General features: G+C 36.7%; 2 protein-coding genes across 6 annotated transcripts in view; one reads left to right on the forward strand and one right to left on the reverse strand.

Annotated features, from left to right (window-relative positions):
- Positions 1–26725, reverse strand: part of LOC131145174 (uncharacterized) — a 79475-nt gene that overhangs the window by 13580 nt on the left and 39170 nt on the right. For both annotated transcript variants that reach the window (XM_058094310.1, XM_058094305.1), the window contains exon 2: positions 13454–13989. In XM_058094310.1, the coding sequence (XP_057950293.1) occupies positions 13454–13989 (536 nt within the window). The remainder of the gene's footprint in view (positions 1–13453; positions 13990–26725) is intronic.
- The window catches only part of LOC131145199 (uncharacterized), a 34413-nt gene continuing 21216 nt past the window's right edge, over positions 13529–26725 (forward strand). The window contains exons 1-2 of one of the 4 annotated variants that reach the window (XM_058094341.1): positions 13529–13790; positions 14728–16214. In XM_058094341.1, coding sequence (XP_057950324.1) covers positions 15258–16061 — 804 coding nt within the window. In that variant the 5' untranslated portion in view covers positions 13529–13790; positions 14728–15257 and the 3' untranslated portion in view covers positions 16062–16214. Of the gene's footprint in view, positions 13791–14727; positions 16215–26725 lie in introns of those variants that run through there. The other 3 variants (XR_009134020.1, XR_009134021.1, XR_009134019.1) reach the window with 3 other exon arrangements.

Raw genomic sequence — 26725 nt, forward strand, 5'->3', positions numbered from 1 at the left:
TAGACTAGTTTATTGTAATTTTTATTGATGATATACTGGTCTACTTAAGGAGCTTTGAGGAGCACAAGGCACACATGAGATAGGTATTGCAGGCGCTCAGGGAGAAGAAGCTCTATGCCAAGTTTAGCAAGTGTGAGTTTTGGCTTAAGAAGGTTGCATTTTTAGGCTATGTGATCTCATAAGATGGTATTTCAGTATATCCCAACAAGATTGATGTGGTGGTGAATTGGGTCAGGCCGAAGAACGTTTAAGAGATTAGGAATTTCTTGGGGCAAGCAAGTTATTACTGTCGATTTGTTGAGGGGTTTTCAGCTTTATCAGGGCCTCTAACGCGACTGACCAAGAAGAATGTCAGTTTTGTGTGAGATGATAAAGCTAATGTTATAGCTAATGCACTGAGCCGTAAATCAGGTGATGCATCACAGCTAGGAATAGTTGTTCAGCATTCAATCTTGATGGATTTGGAGAAGCTCAATGTGGAATTAGTAGAGAACGATCACCAGGCATTCATTGCCAACTTGGTGGTGCAGCCTACTTTACAAGAAAGGATTAAGGCCACACAAAGAAATGACACGGAATTGTTGGAGGTGATCGAGATAGTGTAGGACAGACTGGGAGAGGAGTTCAGCATTTCTGATGACAGAGCCTTGAGGTTCCGTTCTAGATTATGCGTTCCTACAGATACTGATATCAGAAGGACGATTTTGGAGGAGGCTCACAGATCCTTGTACACAGTTCATCCAGGTAGTAAAAAGATGTATAGGGATTTGGGAGAGTCTTAATGGTGAAGTGGCATGAACAGAGAGATCGTCGAGTTCGTACAGCAGTGCTTAACATGCCAGCAGGTTAAGGCTGAGCACCAGAGGTCGGCCGGCCAATTACAACCACTTTTTATCACGGAGTGAAAGTGGAATCATGTCTCTATGGATTTGGTGATGGGATTACTACCGGCGAGACAGGGGCAGAATGCTATTTGGGTGGTTGTTGATAGATTGACAAAGACTACTCACTTCATTCCCATTAAAATCAACTACTATATGGACAGATTGGTAGAAATATATATTCAGGAGGTTGTACGACCACATGGGGTGTCAGTGTCTATTGTATCAGATCGAGACCCACATTTCACGTCACGTTTTTGAAAAAGCTTGCAAGAGGCTCTGGGGTCTCAGTTGTCTTTCAGCACGACGTTTCATCCGCAGTCGGACAATCAGATTGAGAGGGTAATTTAAATATTAGAGGATATGCTGCGGGTGTGCATGCTAGATTTTGGGGGTAGTTTGACCTAATATATACCGCTGGTAAACTTTGTGTACAATAATAGATACCAGACCAGCATTGACATGGTGTATGAGGCACTCTACGGTAGGAGATGTCGTTCTCCTTTATACTAGGATGAGACGGGTGAGAGACGAGTGTTGAGTCTAGAGATGGTGCAGCAGGCCTACAACAAAGTCCGGCTCATTAAAGAAAGAATCAGTGCAGCTCAGAATTGGAAGAAAAGTTACGCCGATACTCACCGCCGAGGATTAGAATTCAAAGTTGGAAATCATGTGTTTTTTAAGATAGCGCCACTAAAGGGGGTTATGAGATTTGGGAGGAAGGATAAGTTGAGCCCTAAGTTTATTGGTCCTTTTGAAATACTAGAGAGGATAGAACCAGTAGCCTATCGGCTAGCTTTACCACCAGTATTATTTAGAACTCACTAAGTATTTCATGTTTTCATGTTAAGAAAATATTTCTCAGATGCCTCCCATGTCATTAGTTATGTCGAGTTAGAACTCAGTGATACTTTGGCTTATGAGGAAATCCCAGTGTAGATTCTGGACAAAAAGGAATAGGAACTGTGCAGTAAGAAAATCTCATTAGTGAAAGTCCTTTGGAGGAATCATACAATGGAAGAAGCTTTTTGGGAGCTTGAGGAAGAGATACACCAAAAATACCCGCATCTATTCAGCTAGGAGTAGTAGTAATCCGAAAGAGATACAAGTAGATATGTAATAATTTTTAATTAGTAGGTAGTGTTTTGATTTGGGAAGAATTTTTGTTTTATGTATATGTAATCTTCCAGAACCTTAAATTTAACCATGGTATTCCTCCGCCATAAGTGAGCGTAAGTAATAAAATAAATAGTCCATTTTCTTTAGGGGATGATGAATCGTACAGATAGTAAATTTCGAGAACGAAATTTCTATAAGGAGGAGAGAATGTAATGTCCCAAAAATAATTATTTTAGGAGGATGTAATGATTTCTAATATATACATATATATATATTAATAAATTAATTAGTTAATTGATTAATTAGATAAATTAATAAAATAGATTAACTAATAAAAAAATAATTAAATAAATAAATGAGTAGTATTAGAATGAAAAGGAAAAAAAATTAATTAAAAAAGAATAAGATATATATATATAGGATAAATAATATATATATATATATATGTAAAGTTATTATATATAATATTAAAATAATGTAATGGATTGCATTAAATGCAATCCATGTGAAATTGGAAGCAGACAATTTGAAATTGAAGTGGATTTGAATTGGAAATTGAAATGGATTGGAATGGTTTAGCTTCTGGAACAAGTGCCTCTGTCTACGCCATTCTCACGCCGCCCCCCTGAATTTCTCCATTTTCAGTTTTCGTCTCCATCTCTGTCTCTCCTCATTTCTAGGTAGATTTTCAGCTGATTGAAAAACCAAAGATATCATTGAGTTCCTAATTCCGCCATCGACATTTCTACTGAAACGAATTTTTCTTAAGAGCAACGTAGACACAATTCCTATGATAAGTTCAATTCTCACTTTTACCTCAATTTCTCATAAATCTTAAGGTCAGTTGACGATCGGACACCATCATGAGAATTTAGGAATGATTTTCTACAACTCTAATAGAACGGATTTCTCGTGGGATCGTCGTAGGTATAACTCAAAAAATTAGGGTTAAAGATTATTAAGAGGCTAATTATTGTAGATTTGGAAATGTTAAATATTTGGCATTTCTAGGATTGTGTAATCGTTATATTTGGAGAAATACTGAAGTTTTGTTATGGTGAAATATTGATTTTAGGGTGTTGTGCTGGGGACGCTGCGAGTGCAGGATCTGATATTTTTTTGGGGCTTCTCAGTAGTCAAGTAAGGGAATAAATTAAGTAAGAATTTTTCATAGAAATACTTATTATTCTATAGCATTTTATTTCAGAAATTATGTATGATATAAAATTATGTTTGAAAAAATTACTGTCGTTTATAGGGAATATTTATATATATATTATCAGGAAAAATGGTTTAATTTGTGTGGCATGGGTATAAAATTTTATAATTTATGTGATGACAAAACGTTATGTTTTAAGAACCTTCATGCTATTATTGTCTTCGGAAAATGGTTAAAATAGTACAGGAATTATATTTTTTGTAATTTATGTGAAACAGCGCAAGGGTCATAATTTATGAAACGGCGCAAGAGCCATAATTTAGGTGAAATAGTACAAGGACCATAGTTTATATAAAATGGCGTAAGAGCCATTAATTTATATGATATGATATAAAATGTCGGCGTAGGGGCCGTAATGAAAGATATGTTATTTTCATGAAAAATATTATTATGTTAGATATTATGGTAAATCACTTATATTCAGCATATGAAATACAATATATGATATCAGTACCTGGATGGCTTAATTTAGTTCAGTTCAGTGGCATGGTACTGTAGCTATATATGTATTCAGATTATGTTAGTGCTACCACATGCCACAAGGGGCTATGAGAGATTGGCAGTCGATGCGGCTTCAGTGCAGAGTTGTAAACATTCCCCTGGTAGTCCGAACCAAGGTGGAGCAAACACATCGTACTTACAAACTTATATTGATCTAGCATGATCGGCCAACCAGTGCTAGGTCTTGCCTTCGGACCGCACAACCCAGTCATGTGAGGGTAATACATAGCATCAGCTAGCTATCCATCCTGAGATTTATTTCACGTATTATACATTGATATAAGATGTTTTACATGTACAGACATATAACATAACATGTATGCTACTTTCAAATATGTTTATTCAGTATTTATCAGACTAATTTCTCATATATGATTTATGTACAGTATATGTTTATGACACATGAAATACTCATGTTGTCACACATTGATATTAGTTTATTTCTCTTATTAAGAGGTGTCTCACCCTAATTTTAAAATATTTCAGGGAATTCAGGTAAGGGAGCGAATAGAGCTCCGCAGCAATAATGGTCGCCTGATCTACCTTGCCAGAAGGGTAAGTCATTCTACTAGGGTTAGATGGATTTTGGGGTAGTGATCCTAGGGAACTTTATGTTCATATTGGGATGTGTGTATTTGAATATGACAGATTTTTGTATATCTCTAGTATTGTGTTTGTTGGACAATTTGATATGTATATGATGTATCCTTCCGCTGCTAGGGTGTTAGGTTCATATGACAGGTTTATTTCCCAACACCCACGGATCTAGGTGGATTATGTAAGTGGTAATTATGATTATTGGCAAGCTAATATGTGGGAAAAAAATATATATGTGAAAATTAGATAGGTTGTTACAATTTTAGCCTTTTGCTGAGACACCATGTCAAAAAGGTTTTGGAAAAGGTTAAAAATGGTATCCAAGGAGGCCCATTTATCAGTCCAAAAGTCCGGTTTATTCTCGTCCCCAACCAAAATCTTCATATGACCCCACATAATCGAATTAAGTTTAAGGATATTCATCCAAAGACTTCGACCTGTGGTACCAGAGGGGTTAGAGGAGCACCATATGGGTGTACTGAACCCATACTTGATAGATATCACCTTTTTCTATAGGCTATTGTCTTCAACAGCAAATCTCCAAATCCATTTGCCAAGAAGAGCCTTAATATACATGATCTCTAAACGCTTGATTCCAAGCCAATCAGGGAATATTTAAAACTCTTAGACGTTCCTCACCAGAGAAAATTTCTTTGGTATTTTTCCATGAGCCTAGAATTTCTCTTCAAAAAAGGCAAAATTGACATGTCATAAATAAGCAAATTGGAAAGCATTAAATTGATCAAAGTTAGTCTGCCTCCCATAGAGAGAAAATTTGACTTGCATGTTGCCAACTTCCTTTCCATTTTTTCAAGAATCGGGTCCCAAACATATTTGTCTGACAACTTTGTTAGAGTGCTCCCTAAGATCTATTTCATAGTGTCACGAGCTAAGCTTGTTTAGGGCATTTTGCTTGCTTGTGACCGCTTGTCTCGTGTACTTGGGATGAGTTTCTATCTTGTAAATACTAGTGTAAGGTTATTTTCTGCTAATAGTTTATTTGTATACCAAATATGGTAGTATGACTCCTCGGTCACTTTGATGTTTCCTAGTACCAGGATGATAATTATATAAAAACCTCTTTAGGAAAGGGTGAGTGTTCATCAGTCATTGTAAAACTTCCTAGATTTTGTTAACGTGTTTAACCTACTTGCCTCCCTCACTAAACACACAACGTCAACAGAGGTGTTGTTAATGAATTACGTTTGCTTCAATGTTTACTGCTCGCTTGCCACAACTTTCATGAATTGATTACCGTTTCCGGTGCTATTTGAATGAATGTTAATGAAAGTGTTTCGTGGATGAATGTTGGTAAACGATAGGCTGACTAGTTAAGCAAGAATACTTTAACTAGCACCGCACGACCCTTCACAAGGGTGTGAAAATAGTCGGACTGTGACACTTGGTATCAAAGCCAAGGTTGAGTTACTACGTGAATTTGATTGCCTTCGTTGTGGAATTTGGAAAACTTTGGTAAGTGACCATGACACCAAATAATGTTGAGAAGATCAGCGTGCTAGAAGCACAGGTTGAGGCAACAACCAATACTGTGGCCGCAAAGGTGGCCCAGATGAGAGAACTTGTTGATGAAGTAATAGGATTACAAAAGCATCAAGCAAGTTTGCTAGGTGAGATGTTAGAGGACTTTCTCCAAACAGTGGAAACTTTGCAATATCGGATGGTGGATCTAGATGCAAAGTTGAGCTGATGGTTCTTGCTATGAGGAACTCCAACACTCTGAGAGTTAGCAAAACCAAGGTACCAGAACCCACGACGTATGGGGGTGCCCAGGATGCCAAGAAGTTAGAGAACTTCTTGTTTGATGTGGAGCAGTACTTTCGCGCTATAAGGATGGCCTCAGAATAGGCAAAGGTGGATACTGCGACCATGTACTTGATTGGTGGTGCCAAACTGTTATGGCATACCAAGTATAAAGAAATTGAAAATGGAAGTTGTGTAATCGATAGTTGGACAGACTTAAAGAGAGAACTCAAGGCCTAATTCTTTCCTGAGAATGTTGAGTATAATGCAAAGAGAAAGCTAAGAGATCTCAAGCATACAAGGTCAATCAGGGAATATGTGAAACAATTTTCTACTTTGATGTTGGATATTCGGGATATGTCGAAGAAGGACAAGTTGTTTTATTTTCTTGAGGGGATGAAATCATGAGCAAGAACTGAACTTCATAGGCAAAGAGTTCAAGACTTGTCTACTGCACAAGCTACTGTGGAATGTTTGACTAACTACGCTAGTGATGACATTGCTTTGTCCAAATGGTTTGGCGGAGAGGGAAACAGTGGGAAGTCTTTCTAGAAAGGCAAATCCAAAAGTGGGGGAGCTGACTCTAAATCATCAACCTCAAAGGAAGTTTCGTCATCTCAAGGGTTCAACACACCCAATGGAAAGGGGAAGAGTAAAATTTTGTGCTACTTGTGTGGAGGACCTCACAGAGTGAATGAGTGTCAACACAAGGGATTACTCAATGCCTTACAAGCTTCCACTTCGGAAAAAGTGGTGGAAAGCGAGGAGGGAGAGGATGATGCCCCGAGGGCAGGTTCAGTGTGGATGGTGAGCACATTGGAAAAGTAGGCAAAAACACCAAAAGTTACACGAGAAAAAGGGTTAATGTTTGTAGACTTAATGATAAACAGAAAGAGTACCCGTGCTATGGTGGATATGAGGGGCAACTCACAATTTTGTTTCGCAGTTGGAAGCATGGAGACTCAACTTGTCCTTAGAGAATGATACATGACGCATGAAAGTAGTTAATTCTATAGCCCAACCTACTCTGAGAGTAGCCAAGCAAGTGACTGTAAAGCTTGGACAGTAGGAATGTCATGCGAATTTCACAATGGTGTCATTGGATGACTTTCCAGTCATTCTAGGAATGGAGTTCCTAAAGGGGACGAGGGCAGTGCTGATGCCTTCGACTGGTTCCCTATGTCTGAAGGGAAATCACTCGTGCATAGTGCAAGTCGTTGCAACGAAAGGAGACGACAGAAAGTCCCTTTCAGCTATACAACTCAATGAGGGATTGGGTCAGGGTGAGCAGACATGTCTAGCCACAGTGGTGATAGACAAAGAAGTAGGCCAAACCTACGACCATCCAAGCGATGTTGAATTAGTACAAAGAGGTGTTGCCGAATAAGCTGCCTCACAATATGCCTTCATGACGGACTGTGGAGCAAGAGATCGAGTTGTTATCAGGAGTGAAACCACCTGCTAAAGGGTCATATCAATGGCGCCTCCAGAGATAGTAGAGTTGGGGAAACAACTTAATGAATTGGAAACGGGATGTGTTCGCCCTTCCAAAGCACTGTTGGGAGCATCAGTGTTGTTTCAGAGGAAACATGAAGAGCATCTACGAAAAGTGTTCGACAAGTTGAGGGGAAATAGTCTGGATGTGAAGAAAGAGAAGTGCTTTTTCGCTTAACGAAGCAACAAATTCCTTGGTCATGTGGTTGAACAAGGTCGTATAAGGAGGGGTATGGAGAAGGTAAGGATGATTCAAGAACGGAAGATTCCCACAACAGTGAAGGAGTTGCGTTTCTTTCTTGGCTTTACTAGATATTGCAAGAAGTTTGTTAAGGGGTATTCGCGTAGAATGACTCCAATAACAGTACTATTGGGGAGGTATTGTTGGCCGCACATGCGGGATAATGTGGTTGATGATACCAGAACTTGTCTCACTTGCCAACAAGACAAGGGGGAGCAGAAGAAGTATGGTACTTTCATGGCCACACCAAAGTACTGTTCGACAAAGGAGATGACACAATTGTTCCTTGTGACTATTGTGAAACATTAGAGAGCTCCTCAAGTTATTATTTGTGACCGAGACTAAATGTTCACTAACAACTTCTTGACATAATTTTTCAGGATTTCCAAGTCACATATTGACATTTTTTCCTATTATCACTGACAGATAGACGGACAAATGAAGAGATTCAGAGAGTTACTATATTAGTACTTGTGCCATTTTGTCAACGACAACCAAAAGAATAGGGTGCAATTACTTGATGTGGCTTCGTTCTGTGGCAATGCCCAAAGGAGCTCAACAACCAACAAGAGCCCTTTTGAGCTTGTTACAAGCCAACAACCGTTGTTACCTCACACAGTGGGCGAGCCGTACAGACGAAAAAGTCATAAGGTGCACATCTTCACCAGAGAATGGAGACAGAATGCAGAGTTTGCCCGAACCTATCTAGAGAAAGCTTATAAGCAGATGAAGAAGATGGCAGATCAGGGGAGAAGACCGTAGTTTCATGTCAGCTGCCTCGAGCAGTCCAACGTTGACACCAATGACCTGAGCAGAAGTCAATCCAACAAAATAGAGTTGAAGACAGTGCAACTTGACAGATGTGAAGTTGAAGAGATCCTTGCAAACAGAAAGTTCATATCCTCAAGGAAGAAGCGGCAGAAGTTCCTAGTGAAATAAAAATGTCTTGATGACAAAGAAATCGAGTGGATTTCAGTGGAACATATGCAACCGTCCATAGACAAAGTGAAAGTGTACCTACTGCCAAAGTCCACAAGGATGTCGACCGCATAAGTGAGGGAGAATGTCACGAGTTAAACTTGTTTAGGGCATTATGCTTGCCTGTGACCGCTTGTCTCGTGTACTTGGGATGAGTTTTCATCATGTAAATACTAGTGTAGGGTTATTTTCTACTAATAGTTTATTTGTATGTCAAATATGACAATATGACTTCTCGGTCACTTTGATGTTTCCTAGTGTCAACATGATAATTATATAAAATCCTATTTAGGGGAGGATGAGTGTTCATCAGTCATTGTAAAACTCACTAGCTTTTGTCAACGTGTTTAGCCTACTTGCCTCCCTCGTTAAACACACAATGTCAACGGGGATGTTGTTAATGAATTACGTTTGTTTCAATGTTTACTGCTTGTTTGTCACAACTTTCATGAATTGATTACTATTTCTGCTGCTATTTAAATGAATGCTAATGAAAGTATTTCGTGGATAAATATTGATAAACGATAGACTGGCTAGTTAAGCAAGGGTGCTTTAACTAGTGCTGCACGGCCCTTACAAGGGTATGAAAATAGTGGAACCATGACACATAGGCATGCACGAACGGGGTGGCAGCCATTTCTGGCTGTGTAGATTACCCAAAAACATGTTTGATTTTTGACCGTTGGGATGAGACATTCACGCAAAGGCTTGCGTGAGAGTCTGGTTCTCTGCTGTCGTTTGCAGCTGCACTTGATTGCCCATGCGCAAGACTCACATAAAAGCACGTAGCGTCTTCATCTTCCTTGGCATCTTCAACATCCATTTCCCCGACGCAGTGCCTACTGTCGTCCGTCGCCGCACGTCACAACCTTCACATCGTCTTCCAATTCTAAAGCTTTGGAATTTCATATTTGCTATATATGCTTGACCTCTGTTTTTTTGTTTTCTTGGATCCATTTCCAAGCGTTGGCCTCGCCAATAGCCACCTCAACTGGGAGGGATGCCAGAATTTCAGAGAAGCTACCGTGTAGCTTGTGAAATCTTGGGGTTCTGAGAATAAATCTGTGCGTTTCCACATCTACATCCACCTTGTAGCAGATATCCTGATTAGTTATAAATATGAACTTAGGGACCTCTCTCACTCCTTTGATTTTGATTCTAATGTCTTCTCCCAACTCGTCTGAATTATTGAAACCAACTAATTTCCCCCTGCATATTAGAGTAAGTGCCTCCAAATTGGCTCGGCTATGTAAATGATGGGGAAGACCTTTAATGTAAAGCTAGTTGCATTGCCTCTGATCCTTGGGCCTATGTTACGTAGCGACTGGATTCCATCTACTGAGTGTAAACTTATGACCGTTAACCATTCTGAATTTTGAACTCCATGCATCTTCCACCATCTCCTTGCTCCTAAAGACGAAAAAAAAAACCCGATCAAATGCTAATCTTTTGACTTCAAAATTTCCGTTAATATTCCAAATACTTTTACATTGATTTCTGATATCACTAATGTCTCCGGGAAACTCGTTAATTCCGATGAGGCTGCCTCTTAAAAAATTAATTCTTTCCTCTATTTTTTCCCTATCTGGTTCAAGAAAGACACCAGTATCCATGAAGGAGATTTTGCATCCTCCTTCCGTAGGAAAAGTACTTCCTAACAAAGCTTGTTTGTTGGACTTAGCCGACATTGCAACCTTTGAACCTCCTAGCGCTCTCTGATGTTTAGGAGAAACTATTGTGTTGGTGCAAGTCCCTCATATATATATATTCTATTCTTATAATTACTTTTAAAACTATAAATAGAAAATAAAACTATTTTCACAAATAAATATTATCAAAATTGTTTATTATCGTTCATTTATTGTATACATATATTCTAAAAAATGAAAAATTTGTTGGGTCCAGCCCACATTAGAAATAATTTAAAAAAAAAAAAAAAAGGAATGAAGCCCATGGGGGCTGAAACCCACTAGGGCAAAATTAAAGGAGGCGGGTGTGTGATGTATTGGGGTGCTGCGCCTCACAAGAGAGAAAATTGAGCAGTTTGTTTACCGGTGTGTGTGGCAGTGGGCTGTCTTTTGCCTTTTGTGATTCGATTTTACTGAAATTTGAAGAGCAGTTTGCGATTTGTCAACCTTGTGGATACTTTGGAGGACCTGATTTTGCAGTACTGACCGTAACTGCATTCAGGTGACTTCTTTCTGCTTATTTTTATTTTATCCTGATTTTTTAAAAAAATTTTTTACTCTAAGTTTGTGAGCATTTTTTATGATTATACTGCCGTATTTTTTTTCTATTATAGTGAAAATTTTATTAAATCTCATATGCTCCGTGGTTTTTATCCTTCACATTGGAGGAGTTTTCCACATTAAAAATCATGGTATTCATTTTGTAGTATGATTTATTATTATTGGTTAATTATTTTTGTTTGTCACAGATTTAATTTTTTTAAAAAATATTTATCCGCTGCGTCAGTCATCTTGTTACTTTTGCAACAAAATTAACTTAAAAAATTAAAATTTAAAAAAGAAAAACTGTTTTCCACAACTAAATATATCTTTATTGTTTTTTGAATTGTGTATAAATTTTTACAAATCTAAATTTGAAAATCCAAAATTTATATTTCAAAACACACAGTAGTTATAAACGCATTGATCAACAAAAATCTCAAATAAAATGGATCCACCTTCACAATAAGGCACAAAGTGAACCTTCAATTCAACTATATATTTAAATTACTTTTTGGAACTTCATATTGGATCTATAAAAAGACACGTGAATCTTCCAATTCAACTATTAAAATTATTTTTTACAACTTCATATTGGACCTATAAAAAGGCATCAAACTTGATGACACTTATGTATCATTGGGTTTATAACAATTTTCAAAATTTCTAAGAATGTCACTCATAGGTGTCTTGTATATATATATATAATCCTCATGCACAATTTACTTTTATGACTATAGTCTATGACCAAATTTTGACTAATTGAACATAAATATCACCTATTAAAAATAAGAAATAATAAAAATTGGCAGTTGCTATATTTTTCATAAATATACTATTATGGCTCAAAATAATAAATTATAATAATTTAAAACATTTTAGAACAATATTATTTTACATTATTCTATTACAATATATTACAATCCCTAAAATTAAAAATAAAAATAAAAATTAATAATAATATTTAATTTCATTGCAAGTAAGACAAAGAATATTAAATGTTTATCAAGTGACACGTTGCACACATAGTATATAATCTCTTAAAATTTTAATTACTAAAATTATTGAAACTTGCAATAATACATTATCAAACAAGTCACCAAACTTGATGACAAATTTTTTTTTTTTGATATATTATGCTCAAAAATAAGATTATCACATGGAAAATTTCTAATTTATTTGCTCATCAAGATTTCTAAAAATATATGATTATAAAGTTTGGCATGCATAATCTAGTGTAATTTTAATAAGATTACCAGAATATTTTTTAATTTGGAATTCTTGTAATACACATGTTTATACATAGTAATAAAGATGGTATAATCACTAATAAATAATAATGTTGTCTAATAATTATAAATAACAATAACAAAGACAACCATCACCACAACAACAATAATTCTTAACTTATAATATTAAATAAAAATGTTAATAAAATGACAATAATAATATTAATTATCATTTTTAAAAATACTAATAATATATATATATATATTACAATAATAACATAATAATTAACAAAAACATATAAAAATAATAAGTATAATTTATTTAAATACTAAAAATTAATTAAAAACAATTATAATAAGGATAAAACATGAGAATTTCTTTCCTACATTCACTCATAGGTGTCTTATATATATAATCCTCATGCACAAAAACAACTAATTTTCAAGGAACTATCGAAAAATCCTCTGCAAACATGATCTATTGACAAAACAACTTTCCATTAGTCAATGTTAAAAAATTGTTTGCATCGTTAACAAAATATGTTATCAATTACCCTTTCGCTCAATTAACAAAACGCATATCCTATTTACATAACAAATCAATGCTTAAGTGCATTAATGAGTATTCACTAAAATATTAAAAAATATATACATCAACCTACCCATTTTAGAGAAATGTTATTACTATTTATGATATTTTTAATAGGTGGAAGTTACCTAAGAATGTTCATTTTATCAATTACATAAATCCATTAACAAACACTCATTGTAATACTCCACTAAAATAGAAAATATTAAGATTAAAAAAATTAGCATAAAATATTCCACTAGCATAATGATAGCACTCACTTAGATATTTTAAAAAATCTTACTGTTTAATAACCTGCATATTATAAATAAGATTTTGAAAAGAAAAAAAAAATACCAATGATTTTTTTTTGGTTCGACAAAATAACTATTTCTCATTATGAACTCATAAAATATTTTATTTTGTTATTCACTTTATAGTAGCAACATAATTTTTTATATAAATAATTGTAATCAACCAACTAAAATTTATCTAAAAATACATATTTCACAAGCCAAACATAACCTAAGAGTCCAAACAAATCAATGTAAGTCGATAGAAATCAAATAGTGAAAACAAAGGAGCGAAACCAAACAAATTTCAGAAAATAAGTGCTAACAGATCGTTGAATGCGTACCTTATCAGCGTAAATTTGGAACATCGGATCAGATTCGTAAAGATTTAAAAATGAGATACCGTTACTTTCGGCCCAGGCATCAACCCATTTGTTTTCTAGGAGTTCCTTGATCACAGGATAATGCTTATTCTGGATTGCAAGATGAAAGGGAGTGCTTTCACTCTTGTCGGTTCTGTTTATAAACTTTATTATCTCCGGAAATTTCAGTAACTCTCGGACAGAGTCAAGATTGCCAGATGCAGCGGCAAGGTGAAGCGGGTGGCGGCCTTCCCCGTCAAGCAACTCCATGGAGTCTGGGCAGAAATCGAGTATGGCTCTTATGTTTTCAATTGAACTGGTACGTGCAGCTAGATGTAAAGGCGTAAGGCCATTCTTGTCACCTTTGTATGCAAGATATGCATTTTTCTCTAGCAACCATTTTGTAAATTTTGGGGCACTTTTCGCAGCATAGTGTAGGGCTGTCCTTCCGTAGACATCTTCTTGGGTTATGAGATCAGGCTTTTTGCGTAGCAGTTGTTCTGCACAACTTTCGTCACCTAGGAAAATTGAAAAGCAAATTTTATGATTAAGAAACTGTAGGAGGTGGAGGTGGAGGGAGGATCAATAGGATCACGGAGGTGGAGGAAGGATCAATAGGATCACTGGTCCAATCACCATCAAAGTAGGCAAGTAACTCTTGTAATGAACAATATGAAAAATGAAGATCATGAATTTGTGTATCCTTGACATATTAAGAGACTGTAGGAGGAAATTGGCCAAAAAAAAAATGAACTACATGGATTAATATTATGTTGAGTTATCGTGAGATGTATCGAACTGCTAAAAACTATCAAGTAGCCTCACAAAGTAGTGTACCATCAAGTGAAGCAAGGCCCGGTCTGCCTTCATAAACCAAAGGCTAATGATTGAAAAGATCTTCCTGGTGCAGGAGTTGGTGAGGAAATATGCCAGGAAAAGGATATCTCCTAGATGTATGATTAAAATAGACTTGAAGAAGACCTATAACTCGGTATCTTGGGATTTCCTAAGGAATATACTGGAAAGTCTGAAGTTCCCTGTGACCATAGTGAAGTGGGTGATGCAATGTGTGGGAACAGCATCATATTCACTATCTATTAATGGAGGTTTGTTTGGCTTCTTTGAAGGGAAGAAGGGTCTGAGGCAGGGAAATTCCCTTTCCCCCATTTTGTTTGTCATATGTATGGAGTATTTGTCCATACTGTTGAAGGGCTTAGAATGTAATTCTGACTTCAAATTTCACCCTAAATGTGCAGACCTAAAGATAACCACCTGGCCTTCGCAGATGACTTGATATTGTTTACTAGGGGAGATTTCTCATCTGTTAAGATGGCCATGGATTGTCTGAATCTCTTCTCAGATAGCTCTGGACTGACAGCAAGTGTTAAAGTCTAATCTCTACTGTGCTGGGGTGGCTGGCAATGAGCTTGATGGATTACAGAGACTCACGAGGTTCCCTCTGGGGGAGTTTCCTTGTAGGTACTTGGGCATCCCTCTGGCCTCCTCAAGGCTTATTTCCAGGCACTATGCTCCACTTCTCAACAGGATTGGGAATCAGATTTGCTCCTGGCCTGGGCACTCCCTTTCCTATGCTGGAAAATTAGAGTTGCTGAAATCTGTGGTACAAGGGGTCGAATGTTTCTGGTTATCAATTTTTCCAATTCCCTATGCTGTTTTGAACCATGTGACTAAGCAGTGTAGGGTTTTCTTTTGGGGAGGTAGGAAAAGACCTCTTGTTGCTTGGAAGGAGGTGTGTTTGCCAAAGAAGGAAGGAGGTTTGGGAATTATGGACCTCAAAAGCTGGAACTATGCTCTTCTCACAAAAACTCTATGGAACCTGCAGAATAAGAAAGACTCCTTATGGGCAAAATGGGTTAACCATGTGTACTGGAGAGGAGGTAGCTTGTGGGATGCTTCAGCTAAACATGAAGATTCCCCACTAATCAAGAAACTGATTGAAATCAAAGATAAACTGATGCTGCAACTTGGAAGTAAGAGGTTGGCAGAATCCCAACTTAACCAATTGGCAGTGGATGGAAAATTCCAGTGCTTAGATGCATATAACTTCTGGAGAAGCAAGGCTAGTAATGTCCCGTGGCAGAAGGTAATATGGAAGAATAGCAGTGAACCTAAATACTCCTGGCTGGCTGCAAAAGGGAAACTATTGACCAGTGATAAATTTGTTGGAGAGGAGACAGACAAAGCTTGTGGGCTATGCGATGCTGAAATTGAATCTCTGGATCACCTCTTCTTTAAATGTAATATATCATCCACGGTTTGGAACAATATTAAAGGCTGGCTGGGACTGACAAGGGCAATGACGACTATTAAAGCTAGTCTTAAATGGATTCATAAGGAAGGCAAAGGATCTGGGATTCAGGCAGTGGGAAAGAAAGCTTCCTTGGCCATCACTGTTTATTGGCTATGGCACTTTAGGAATAAAAGGAGGTTTGAGGGGATAATTACCCACCCGGATGCCATCATAAAAGTGATTCAGACGCACATTTGGAGAGTAGTATATGAGAAATTTCCTTCCCTGTGTAACTTAGTAGGTGTAGGGATCCCTGCACCCCTGAGTATGCTTAGGTAATGTATTGTAGAGTAGTAGTTATTGATGCTTTGTTTTGATCTGTACTGGCCTCTTGGCCCCTGGGTATGCCCAGGTATGATGCACTTGTAAGTCAAATTAGATAATCTTATGATCTTAGTCTGGATGGAGTTTATATCTCCTCTTTCCTGGGTATGCCCGGTGTACCTGTACATATCCATTTTGATCTATAGAATTATAATTTTCAGATCTAAAAAAAAAAAAAAAAAAAGTGAAGCAAGCTTGATATTAGCATGCGGCATAATCATTAGGCTAAGATCAAGCTTGCTTCACTTGATGGTACACTTGGCATAATCATTAGGCTAAGATCAAACTTCAAAGGTACCCAGATCCCAGAGCCTTCTCTAGTACAGCTAGAGAGAGCTTGCTAGGAGGCTTGGAAGAGAAATTAATTAGTAAACATGTGAATGAGATGCCTAGAATACGGATGAAGATACCATTATATGTTCCCAGATGATTACATTGCAGGAAATGTGAACATGATTGTAGAGAGGATCCCAACATTTGTACCCTTTGTGATCGATGACATATCCAAGAGCACAAAAGCAAGCTCAAGGGCTCTAACTTGTCATACTTGCAAGGTTCGAGCGGAAAAAAGCATAACTAAAAGTTTTGAGAGCAGAATAGTTGAGAGTTCTGAATAGGCATTCCAAGGGGACTGATTGCTAATGATTGGAGAAAGGATTTGATTAATGGTGGTGTAAATAGTGGAAAGAGCTGCTTCTCCCCAAAAATGCTCAGAACTCGAGGTAGGTAGTAGGAGAGCACTGATAGCATTCAAAATATGTTAAGACTAGAGAAAAATGAAGCTAGAGGAAAGTAAAGAATAAAAATAGCAAAGAATGAGTTGCCATTGATGTGTTTTCAATCTCTAGACAACCCCCTATTTATACAAAGAACTAGGGAACATGTAATTAAAAGAAAATCAATATGTTCGCTCCTTTCCAAATTAGAAATGATCTGTTGACTTTTCTCTTTAGGAAAATTTACGTGATTTCAACCGTGCTTTGGTTCCTTGGTTTTTGTCGTGGAGTGCGGCATTCCTCAACACTTCCCCTCAAGTTGGCATGGATATTTATGACACTTAACTTGCTGAGTAAATAATTAAATTGTGCGAATCCAAAAGCTTTGATAAAAAGATCAACAAGTTGTTGGCTTGTATGCATGTAGACTGTTTGGATGATGCCACTCTGGGGTTTTTCTCGAACCACATAAAAGTCTATCTTGATATGTTTGGTTCTTTCATGGAACAATGTATTTGAAGCAATTTGTATAGCGATCTTGTTGTCACAGTACAAACTGACCGATTGAGAATGCATTACTTCAAGGCGTGAGAGTAAAGACTTTAGCTAAGTAACCTCACAACATGTGGAGGTCATAGACCCATATTCTACTTAAGATGAAAAGCGTGAAACTATTGTTTGTTTCTTGGTCTTCTAGGAAATGGGTGATTTTCCGAGTAGGATGCAATACCTAATGACCGATTGTCTAGTGTCCTTACATTGTGCCTAATCTGCATCACAGTATGCATAGAACTGAATTTCACTAGAAACAGATAATAAAATTCCTTGACCTGGGGTTTTCTTAAGGTACCGTAAGACCCTTATGCTACATCCAACTGTGGTATTTGAAGCTTGTCCATAAACTGACTTAGTACATGCACTGAATAAGCTAAGTCGGGTCTTCTGATGGTTAGATAAATTAATCTTCCAACAAGTCGCCTATACGAAGGATCTGAGATAAGTTCGCCTTCACTTTCGTTGAGTGCAAAATTTTGATCCATGGGAAAGTTTCCAGGTTTAGCTCCAAGGAAGCCTATATCTTCTAATATCTCGAGTGCATACTTCCTTTGAGATAAAAATATTCCTTTGGCTAAACAAGTCACTTTGATTCCCAAAAAGTATTTGAGAATTCCAAAATCTTTGAGTTTGAAATGATCGCTTAGGTGTTTCTTGGTCTCATTGACCTGCTCCAAACTGTTTCCTGTAACAATAATGTCATTCACATATACTAGAATGGCAATGAAATTGCCCTCATGGGATCGGACGAATAGTGAATAATCTACCTTGGACTTTTTATATCCTACATCAATGAGAGTGGATGAAAGTTTGGCATATCATTGCCTTGAAGCTCGTTTGAGACCATACAGAGACATAATGAGCTTGCAAAATCTAGTCTCCCCCTTCCGTCCGAATCTCGGGGGAAGATGCATATGGACTTCTTCATCGAGGTCGTCATAGAGAAAAGCATTGTTGACATCAAGTTGCTGGATGTTCCAATTGTGAGCGGAAGCAAGAGCCAAAATTGTACAGACAGTGGTCATTTTAGTAACCGAAGCAAATGTCTCGATGTAGTCAATGCCTTCTTGTTGACTGTAGCCCTTGGCAACTAAGCGAGCCTTGTATCGTTCGATGGATCCATCAAGGTTGTATTTGATCTTGTATGTATACCCATTTTGCAACCAATGGGTTTCTTACAAGGAGGAAGAGGAGTAATGTGCCAAGTGTTGTTGAACTCGAGAGCATCATTTTCAACACGCATGGCAGTACGCCAGTTGGGATTTGTCATGGCCTAAAAAAATGACTTTGGTTTTTTGGCAAGAGAGAGGGTTGTGGTGAAAGCATGGTAAGAAGGAGATAAGTGGAAATAATATAGAAAATTAGTGAGAGAATAAAGGTTACCTGTTGGGGATATGGCTTATATTTTGAGTGGAACCATGTACCGGGAAAGCATCGTGAAGCAAGGAACAAGAGAGAAGTCAGCAGGGATAATCATCGACAGTTTGCAGGGTAACCGTCGACGGTTTCAAGTAGAATATAGGGAGTTTTTTTTTTTACTTCAAATCAACGATGGTTTCGCTCGGCGAAGTTACTATTTTTTAATTTGGAGATCCGTAAATTGGGGGGATCAAAGGATTTTCCTCCGGTGAATGCTATAGGGATGGTTTAGATAGGATCTAAGGTTTTTGTACGCATAGGGTTCGTATATAATCATATTTTGTAACCCTAATTGTAAGCTTGACATTATTCATAGTGAAAAATTTAGTTGCTGCTCCCGTCGACGTAGGCACATTGTCGAACCATGTAAATCTTGTGTATTTGATTGTTACTTTCATTGATTCTCTTTGTGAGTGATTGCTTATTTAGTATAGTTCATTATTGAGTGATTGCATTGCTTGTTTGCTGATTAATTCGTGAGTTTGTGAGGGCTTCCGCTACTATGCATTCGCGAAGAACAATTAGTATCAGAGCTATTGGTTCACAATGGCTGGGATTTCTTCTACGAGGTTCGATGTTAATAAGTTCTATGGAACGGAGAATTTGAGACTTTGGCAGAAGAGGGTGAAGGACTTGCTAGTGCAGCAAGGTATGGAGAATGCTCTATACGAAAAGAAGCCGGAAAGCATGGACAATGCAAGTTGGAATGAGCTGGAAGTGAAAGCTATTTCCACTATCAGGTTATGTTTGGCCGATGACGTGTTGTATCATGTCGTGGATAAGGAATTACCAGTAGCGGTTTGGCCGAAACTGGAGCGCCGGTACATGTCCAACTCATTAATGAACAAGTTGTATCTTAAGCAAAAATACATTGACTTAAAATGGTAGAGGGTTCGGATTTGACTCAGCACATTAACACATTCAATCAAATCATTAGTGATCTCATGCGAGTTGATGTGCAATTCGAGGAAGAATACAAAGCGTTGATGCTGTTGAACTCCCTACCTACGTCACCTACGTACGAGAATATGGTTACGACTCTGACATGGGGGAAAGAAACCTTGGAGTTGGAGGACATCACGAGTGCATTTCTGGGGTTCCATAAGAGGAAGAAAGCGATAAGGGTTCACAAGATGAAAGGCTCGTGGTGAAAGGTAATCAAGATTGTGGGAGAGGCAAGTCCTAGAGCAAATTGAGTGGTAATAAAACTCAGTCGCAGTCCAAGAGGAGAAGAATATTCACTGTTTTAACTACAGGAAAATAGGGCACATAAAATTGGAGTGTCCAGAGTGGGAGGAGGGAAAAGCAAAAGCACAAGAGGGTTCTTCAAAATTTGCTAATGTAGTGGAATAAGGAGACTCAGGGAGCAGTGATTGTGAGATGTTTTCTGCTTCATCGGGTTCAAAACACCTCACAAAACCTTGGATCCTAGACTCGGGATTTTCTTTTCACATGACACCCAACAAAGCCTAGTTCACCACTTACAAATTAATGAGTTCTGGTTCCGTTCTGATGGGAAACGATGATGTCTGCAAAGTTATCGGAATAAGGGATATCAGAATCAAGATGTATGATGGTATGGTAAGGACGTTATGTAGTGTAAGACATGTACCTAATCTACAGAAGAATGTGATATCATTGAGCACTTTGGATTATAACGGGTATAGTTACAAGTCTGAAGGTGAGACAATGAAGGTGTGTAAAGGCGTCTCAATGGTGATGAAGGGAATGAGGTTAGCAAGGAATCGCTATGGACTTCTTGATAACATAGTTGTAGGTGGAGCTGCAACTGAAAGTTATGAATCAGATAATATCATTTTGTGTAAACCAACCACACACAAAATGGAGGGTATTTTGGATGTTTGGGGATCGGTGAGGGCAATATCACAAGTTGAAATTGGGTATTTCATGAGTTTGTCACGAAAGATCTGGGGGTATCTCATGCGGCACAAGTTGGAGATGTTTGTTAGGTTTAACTTGTGGCTGAGGTGGAGTACCAGACCGGGAGAGAGTTCCTCAGGTCAAAAATTAGAGTTGAGTACACTGGTGTTCAAGGAGTTTTGCGAGCATGGCATGGTGTATGCAGGGTTTGCAAGGAAATTCTTAATAAAGTCAGTGAGTATGATGAGTTTCTCGATTAATCAATCGCCAAAGATACCACTGGATGAGAAAATTGCAGGAGAGGCTTGGATAGGTTATGTGATAGACTTCTTTGATTTGAGAGAGTTTGGAAGTCCAGTCATGCACGTTTCTAGTGAGAAGGGATCTAAGATTGGTGTAATGTATAGACGGTACATTTTTTTAGGGTATAAGAAAGATAGGTTCAAGTTTGGTGATCCAATGCCAAACAGGGTGGTGATCGGTGGAGACGTGATTTTTGATGTTAAAGTCATGGCACAGCGTACTCAGGTATATGAAAAGAAACGGTTGCCAGAAAGCTGCAGCCATGGTTCGAAATCGCGGTCGCGGGTAACGTCGCGAAACGGTCGCGGGTGTCGCGGGTCGCGGGAGACGCGGGTGTTACGTAACAGGAAGCGGGCGTAACGGTCGTGAATTTTTTTCACGCATGCACAACCATGCGAAAATTAAAAAATAAGCATGAAATCCATTAATACATGATTTTTAATGAATTTTGAAGGCTTTCATTCAACCTACAAATGCTTTTTAATAGGCATTATGATTTTTATATTAATTTTAGTGCGCTGTTTACAAAAAAAGCATATTTTTTTATAGTTTACATTACTTTAATGAGTAAAAAGATGTAGAAATGTAAGAATCAATTAATTTAAGTCATAAAGTTACTAAAAATGAATCAATACTCAATAGACTTAATACTCAATATACACATTACACATACATGAATTTAAAAAGTGATTAATATCAAATATCAATAAATAATTGAAAATACATGAATACAATATTACAAATTTATAATATAACACATGTCACCACCAAAAAGAATGACGTGGAGGGGTCTTCAATAATTTGCATCTGTATCTTGAGATTGGGATGGGAAATTATCTCCCCATCCTTGTGGGAAATACATAGTTGAATGAACCCAAGTTTGCAATCATTTTGTTGTTGCTCTTGAAAATGTACTGGTGATGAAAATTCTCCTGAATAATGTCTATAAGTTGGGGCAGGGGCTGGCTCTGGGTTAGTTGTAGAAGAAGACTCACTAGATCCTGAGATTCCTAATCCATGGGATAAAAATGTGAGTCACGAGATGGTCATAATGTGGATATGCTGGATGAGATCCAAATGATTGTGATGATGAACCATCTAAACCAAAGTCGCCAAAACTACGAACCACACCATATGAATCTTCCAGTAGAACGCTAGGGCGTCACCACGAGCACTCCTCCTTCTCCTGGGTGTGAAGATTGGTTCCCTGGAGGAATACCCAAGTCATAATTTTCAGGTAGTCATGTAGTCCTAAGGATCAGAAGGATATATTCCCTTCCAAATGATGTCCCTGTATCATATCCATAATTATATTCTACACCGCCGCCTCCACCACCACCACTTGCCACCCCCCCCAACCCCAGATCCAGCACCACTATTACCATCATCATCACTTGGTGGCTCAAACCAAGATTGTCATCACTTTGTGTACGTTCAGGGCTTGAACCTGAATCATCATGCGCGTTTATTGGTGGTTGATCACCTCCTTCTGTAGTACCACCAACCTCTTCATTTAACCAATTTGAATTGTCCTGACCATCGAGTAGTGGTGTCTCTCTCTCCTCTAACCATTGACTTAAAGGATCATCTTCTTCGAAAATGTAGTCCAAATTGATAGGATTGAAACCCTCTTCAATTTCTCGTTGGCTTCTTCTCATTGTACGTCTTAACTTTAGCCTCATGTTGTAATGTACGAAAACAAGTTTTGTAGTCTCATATACTTTAATCTATTTCTTGTTTTCGTATGGATGAGGCTAAAGGTGCTCCAATTACGCTCACAGTTTCGAAGCTGATGTGGTCTGGCTAAGAACTCTAATTGCTATTCTTTGGAGCTCAGGAGCACACAAGCCATTAATGAATCCACCATTCAGCTGCATGAATAATTAAAAAGAGTTTATGTTAGTATAGCGTATTTCAAAAGTCAAATTTGAACACAAAGAGAGAAAATAGAGTAATTTTCCATATTTAGCTATATAGCCATATTTTACCAGGATTTGTTTGTTTCACTGCCATTTGAGCCAACGGGGTTCCAAAGTCTCCTGCCTATCTCGATATAGCAACAACTAAAAAATGATGATTGTGAAATATAATTAATTAATTAGATGTATTAATAATTATTCTTGAAAGTATTACAGAATACTAGGAAACATTCATTATTCAATTAATGGAACAAATACTACTTGATTAATAGCCCGAATTTGAGTATCTATATCGGGTACCAACTTGGTTATCACTTTTTTTAACTCCATCCATGACTCTCTAGCAACTTCAGGAGAGGGTGGGGCACCATAAAGAAATTGTGGGTTCAAAAAATACCCTACAATTAATTTAGAAACATATTAATCAATAGTTTTCTAATGCAACTCTGCATTAATTTATAAAGTTAAAATAATAAGAAATTGTATTTGATTTACACTTACCAGCAGCGTGCAAATCTTGGTGCAACTGAAAACTCCGCCGGTTTGTCAATAATTTTCCAATAGTCTTTGTAAAACCGGCAATCTTTTGAATGGCCACTTCGCCCTATCAATTGCCTCGTATATGAAGCCCTGGTTGGTTTTTTCATCACCATCAACCAATTTAAGAACTTTCACCAAGGGTTCTTGCACTTTAATTATATCAGAGGCCTTTTGCCAAAACTCTTTGCCTAAGATAATTTTCTTTGAATCATATGCTGGGCCTGATTTTGCCATTCCAAACCTTGAGTTTTCCAAGCATCAGATGTAAACATTTCCCTTAGTGCTTGTTTATGCCCTGACAATAGTCTCCAAAGGCAATGAAATTTGTGGCAAATCGAGTGATGGCAGGGCGAAGTAACACTCTATTATTGTGAATTTCTTCATGAAATTCACTGTCCATGTGTGGTTGTAAATAAATGAGGTTATTGTTCTTGCATCTTCTAAGACCTTCTTCACGTTACTTTTCTTACCAATATCTTCAAGAATAGGTCTATGCAATGAGCTGCACATGCTGTCCAATAGAGATTGGGCCTCTTCTGCATTAATAATTTTCCTCCTGCCTTCATTGCAGCTTCATTATCAGTCACTACTTGGACAACATTCTCCTCTCCAATTTCTTCAACCACCTCATCCATTAATCTGAAATGAAATTATATATTCAATAATTACTACTATTTAATTAAAAACATGCAAGTCCATAATACTATTTGTATATACAATTAAAATTAGAAAATTACCTGAAATAATATTCAGCTGTTCTGCTTGGCACATCAGAGGCATCAACTGATTTATGAACACACGGTGCCTCTATCACAATAAACTAAAAAGTTTATAATGTGTTTTCTAGTTGGTCCTGACCAACCATCACACATAAGTGTTACACCTCTTTCCTTCCAAATTCCAGCAAAAGAAGCTATATAATTTTTCATTTCTTGATACTCTTGCTCCAAATAAATTTCAGATATCTCATAGGGGATGGACCCTTCACCCCCTTTCCAACCTCTGCAGCAATATCAAGCATAGGCTGCATAAAATGGAAGAGTCAGCTACATTCGCTGGAATCCGATTATAAATTAGGAATTTTCCAACGCTTTTTCCTAATTTACTTCTTAAACCTTTCAGTAACTTTGTGTTGAGTTTTGGTTGTTTCGCACTCTTGCTTCTTTATAAAATAGGATCCAATTCCTTTAGTCTAGCTTCAGGGGCATAAGGATTGATCCATTGTCGTCCACAACCACCAGCGTATCGACCACAATAAAATCGAGCTCCAGCTCTAATGAAACCACTGGTAGCAACCACTGCCAGAGCCACCTCCCTCTTCATAAATATACCCCTTCCAGTTGTTCTTGCTCGAAATCTTTGTCTCTCGTCCCATTGTTGTTGTGATCGCATGCTTTCTTGTCGAGCAAATCTCATACTTTCTTCTTCCAAGTCTTCTTCATCGCTCAAATTCTCAAAATCTCCTCTAATTTGGGCTTCTGCTTCTTCTTGCCTTTTTTGTTATCTCTTTTCTTCTCAGCATACGTTGTAGATGTTTCATCATTGTTCTATTACTTGTGTGGTCACATTTGAGCATCCAAGCTACTTGACCCTTTATGTGGCCAAGTGTTTGTTTCAAGCGGTAATGCCCCTTTGATGATCTTCCCACATATTACACATTACTAACATGTCTTATTACGTCATCCCGCAGTAGTACCAAAATGCCATCCAATATCTTCACTATGGTAAGTTTTCATTTCCTCTATCACGGACATATTGATAGACTTCATTTGATGATCTTACACAAAATTATGAGAAAATACAAATTACAACTACAACCTTCCTACAATGACAGGATAATTAATTAGTAATTAGTACAAATATTGAATAATAAAGTACAAATAGTCCTAATTTTAACTACTGTTACGTAAAAAATAGTATAATATTGATAAAATAATAAGTAATGTTTATTTTTTTATATTTAAAAAAACAAAATTATAAAATGGTGCCACATTAGACTATTTATACACAAAAATACTATTTGGCTTTATCTTTAAAAGATATTTCATTATTTTTATAACGTGATTTATTTTCATTATAACTATAAGAAATTAACAGTTGAAAAAAGAGTTTTATACTAATGTTCATATACATCATAGCATCCACAAATAGAGGATCCATACATTACAAATGACTATGTTAAATTTTTAATTAATTTTTCTTGAGTATATGGATTAAAAATTAAAATTTTCTACAAATTCTCGTAGTAATTAGTAAAAAATGTCAAAATTTATAATGAATTAACTATTAGATTAATTTTTTTATTAATTAAGTTATTAATTTTGACTTGATTTGCAAACTAAAAACAAAAAAATAGATTGTAAACATTTATTTTACCTAATTTTAAATTAAGGTCAAAATAATGTTTTTAAACTTAAACAAAAATATTAATAAACAGGGTCAAACTAGACTCAAGAAATGGAAAAAGTAGAACACAATGTAACATCAAAGAGGTGACAGATGTCTTAATTTTATTTTTTCTTTATTAATATGAATAATATTCATATTTATTCCAAGAGATGGAAGTGAAAATGAAGATCTTCTTTATCAAAAAGACCACTTTATTGAAGCTGACATAAATAGTATGTTAGCCCAATGGTGCCATGAATTAATTGGATTTTATAAGTTTGGCAACATCCTAAGACTAAATATGTAATAATTGTGCAGCGTTTATTCGATTGGAATATTTAAGAATGGGTGTGAATGATAAAATCGCGATCAATAAGACTTGCTAGATAAATATAAACTGCCACACGATGATGTCTTGTGTACCTACATTATTTATAGCTTGTTTTAGATGGTGAATGCGTAGAGTTAGTAGTGGATTATTAATTCAAATATTATTATGATAAAAAGGCTTCTCAATTATATTGGTTATAATATGAAATTATTAATAACAGTTAAAAAATATTAAATTTATAATATTAATAATTGCTTGCTTATGTATCATGGAATTTAATTGTATAATTATATTAAAAAAAATCTAATACAATTAAAAATATTTAATAACTTAAGAAAATTTGATTTTACATAATTATTAGAGGATTTCTAATTTTATTACTCTATATAAATTACTTTTTTTTTAATTCAAAAATTTGAAACAACCCTTATTTACAACAAAATATAATTTTAAAAAAAATAAACAGAAAAAGGAATTGAAAAGGGCTGGGCCTGTGGTTGCATGCAACTGCAACAAAAATATAATTTAAAAAAACAAAAAAAAACATAATAGAAAAAAGTTGCTAGT

This window comes from Malania oleifera, chromosome 1, assembly GCF_029873635.1.
Source record: "Malania oleifera isolate guangnan ecotype guangnan chromosome 1, ASM2987363v1, whole genome shotgun sequence".
In the NCBI taxonomy this organism is placed as follows: domain Eukaryota; kingdom Viridiplantae; phylum Streptophyta; class Magnoliopsida; order Santalales; family Ximeniaceae; genus Malania; species Malania oleifera.